Genomic DNA, 1,342 nt, shown 5'->3' with positions numbered 1-1,342 from the left:
GCGGCGCCGGCCCCCGCAGTTTGTCTACGAGGACGCCATGGACCTCATCGCCAAGCTGCCGTGCATCGCCGCGAAGATCTACCGCAACCTGTACCGCGAGGGCGGCAGCATCGGGGCCATCGACCCCGAGCTCGACTGGTCGCACAACTTCAGCAACATGCTGGGCTACAGCGACCCGCAGTTCATCGAGCTGCTGCGCCTCTACCTCACCATCCACAGGTGAGGGGCACGCGGGGGGCGCCCGGGACCCCCGCCCTGCGCCAGGGGGGTGGCCCGGGGAGGTGGCCTGAGGGACACCGGGGACATGGGGCACGTGTGGACGCCGCCGCTCCCTGGGGTGTCATCACCCTCAGAAAGGTCAGGGGGTGTCAGGGGGTGTTGGAGGGTCAGGGGGTGCCAGGGGGTGTTGGAGGAGCTGCTGCCGGGGGGCGCGGTGGCCCTGATGCCCCCCTCCTGCAGTGACCACGAGGGCGGCAACGTGAGCGCCCACACCAGCCACCTGGTGGGCAGCGCCCTCTCGGACCCCTACCTCGCCTTCGCCGCCGCCATGAACGGGCTGGCCGGGCCGCTGCACGGCCTCGCCAACCAGGTAGGGCCCGCGCGCCCCGCGTGTCCCCCCGCGTGTCCCCCCGCGGCGCCGCTGACCCCGCTGCGCCTGGCAGGAGGTGCTGCTGTGGCTGACGAACCTGCAGAAGGAGCTGGGCCAGGAGGTGTCGGACGAGAAGCTGCGGGACTTCATCTGGAACACGCTCAACTCGGGCCGGGTGAGCGGGCGGCGCGGCCGGGCGGCGCCGGTGCCGGGGGCCGCGCGCTGAGCCCCCCCTTGGGCGCCCGCAGGTGGTGCCGGGCTACGGGCACGCGGTGCTGCGCAAGACGGACCCGCGCTACACCTGCCAGCGCGAGTTCGCCCTCAAGCACCTGCCCTCGGACCCGCTCTTCAAGCTGGTGGCGCAGCTCTACAAGATCGTGCCCAACGTGCTGCTGGAGCAGGGCAAGGCCAAGAACCCCTGGCCCAACGTGGACGCGCACAGCGGGGTCCTGCTGCAGGTAAGCGCGGGGTGCGGGGGGGCGGCGCGGGAGCCCCCCGTGCACCCCGGCCCCCGCTGTCGCCTCCCCGCAGTACTACGGCCTGACGGAGATGAACTACTACACGGTGCTGTTCGGGGTGTCGCGCGCGCTGGGCGTGCTGGCGCAGCTCGTGTGGAGCCGGGCGCTCGGCTTCCCCCTCGAGCGCCCCAAGTCCATGAGCACCAAGGGCCTCATGCAGCTCGTGGGCTACAAGTCGGCCTGAAAGGGACCGGGCGGCGCCGGGAGCCGCGGCCCCCCCGCGGCGCCGCCCCCG

At 73.0% G+C, this 1,342-nt stretch overlaps 1 protein-coding gene across 1 annotated transcript; it reads left to right on the top strand.

Moving 5' to 3' along the window:
- Window positions 1-23: 23 nt before the first annotated feature.
- Window positions 24-1,310, top strand: CS (citrate synthase). Its single transcript, XM_026048944.1, has 5 exons — window positions 24-219; window positions 460-589; window positions 663-764; window positions 838-1,047; window positions 1,121-1,310. The coding sequence occupies exons 1-5, from the start codon at window positions 38-40 to the stop codon at window positions 1,289-1,291; spliced, it is 795 nt and encodes a 264-aa protein (XP_025904729.1). The 5' UTR covers window positions 24-37; the 3' UTR covers window positions 1,292-1,310.
- The last annotated feature ends 32 nt before the right edge of the window (window positions 1,311-1,342 follow it).

Source organism: Nothoprocta perdicaria, unplaced genomic scaffold (genome assembly GCF_003342845.1).
Source record: "Nothoprocta perdicaria isolate Ctin4 unplaced genomic scaffold, notPer1 scaffold_589, whole genome shotgun sequence".
Classification (NCBI taxonomy): Eukaryota; Metazoa; Chordata; class Aves; order Tinamiformes; family Tinamidae; genus Nothoprocta; species Nothoprocta perdicaria.
This window is presented reverse-complemented; position numbering and strand designations above follow the sequence as displayed.

Coding starts and splice junctions, on each gene's coding strand:
- CS (XM_026048944.1), top strand. CDS start 38: ATGGACCTCATCGCCAAGCTGCCGTGCATCGCCGCGAAGATCTACCGC. Junction 590..662: donor TGCACGGCCTCGCCAACCAG/GTAGGGCCCGCG, acceptor TGCGCCTGGCAG/GAGGTGCTGCTGTGGCTGAC. Junction 765..837: donor ACACGCTCAACTCGGGCCGG/GTGAGCGGGCGG, acceptor GGGCGCCCGCAG/GTGGTGCCGGGCTACGGGCA.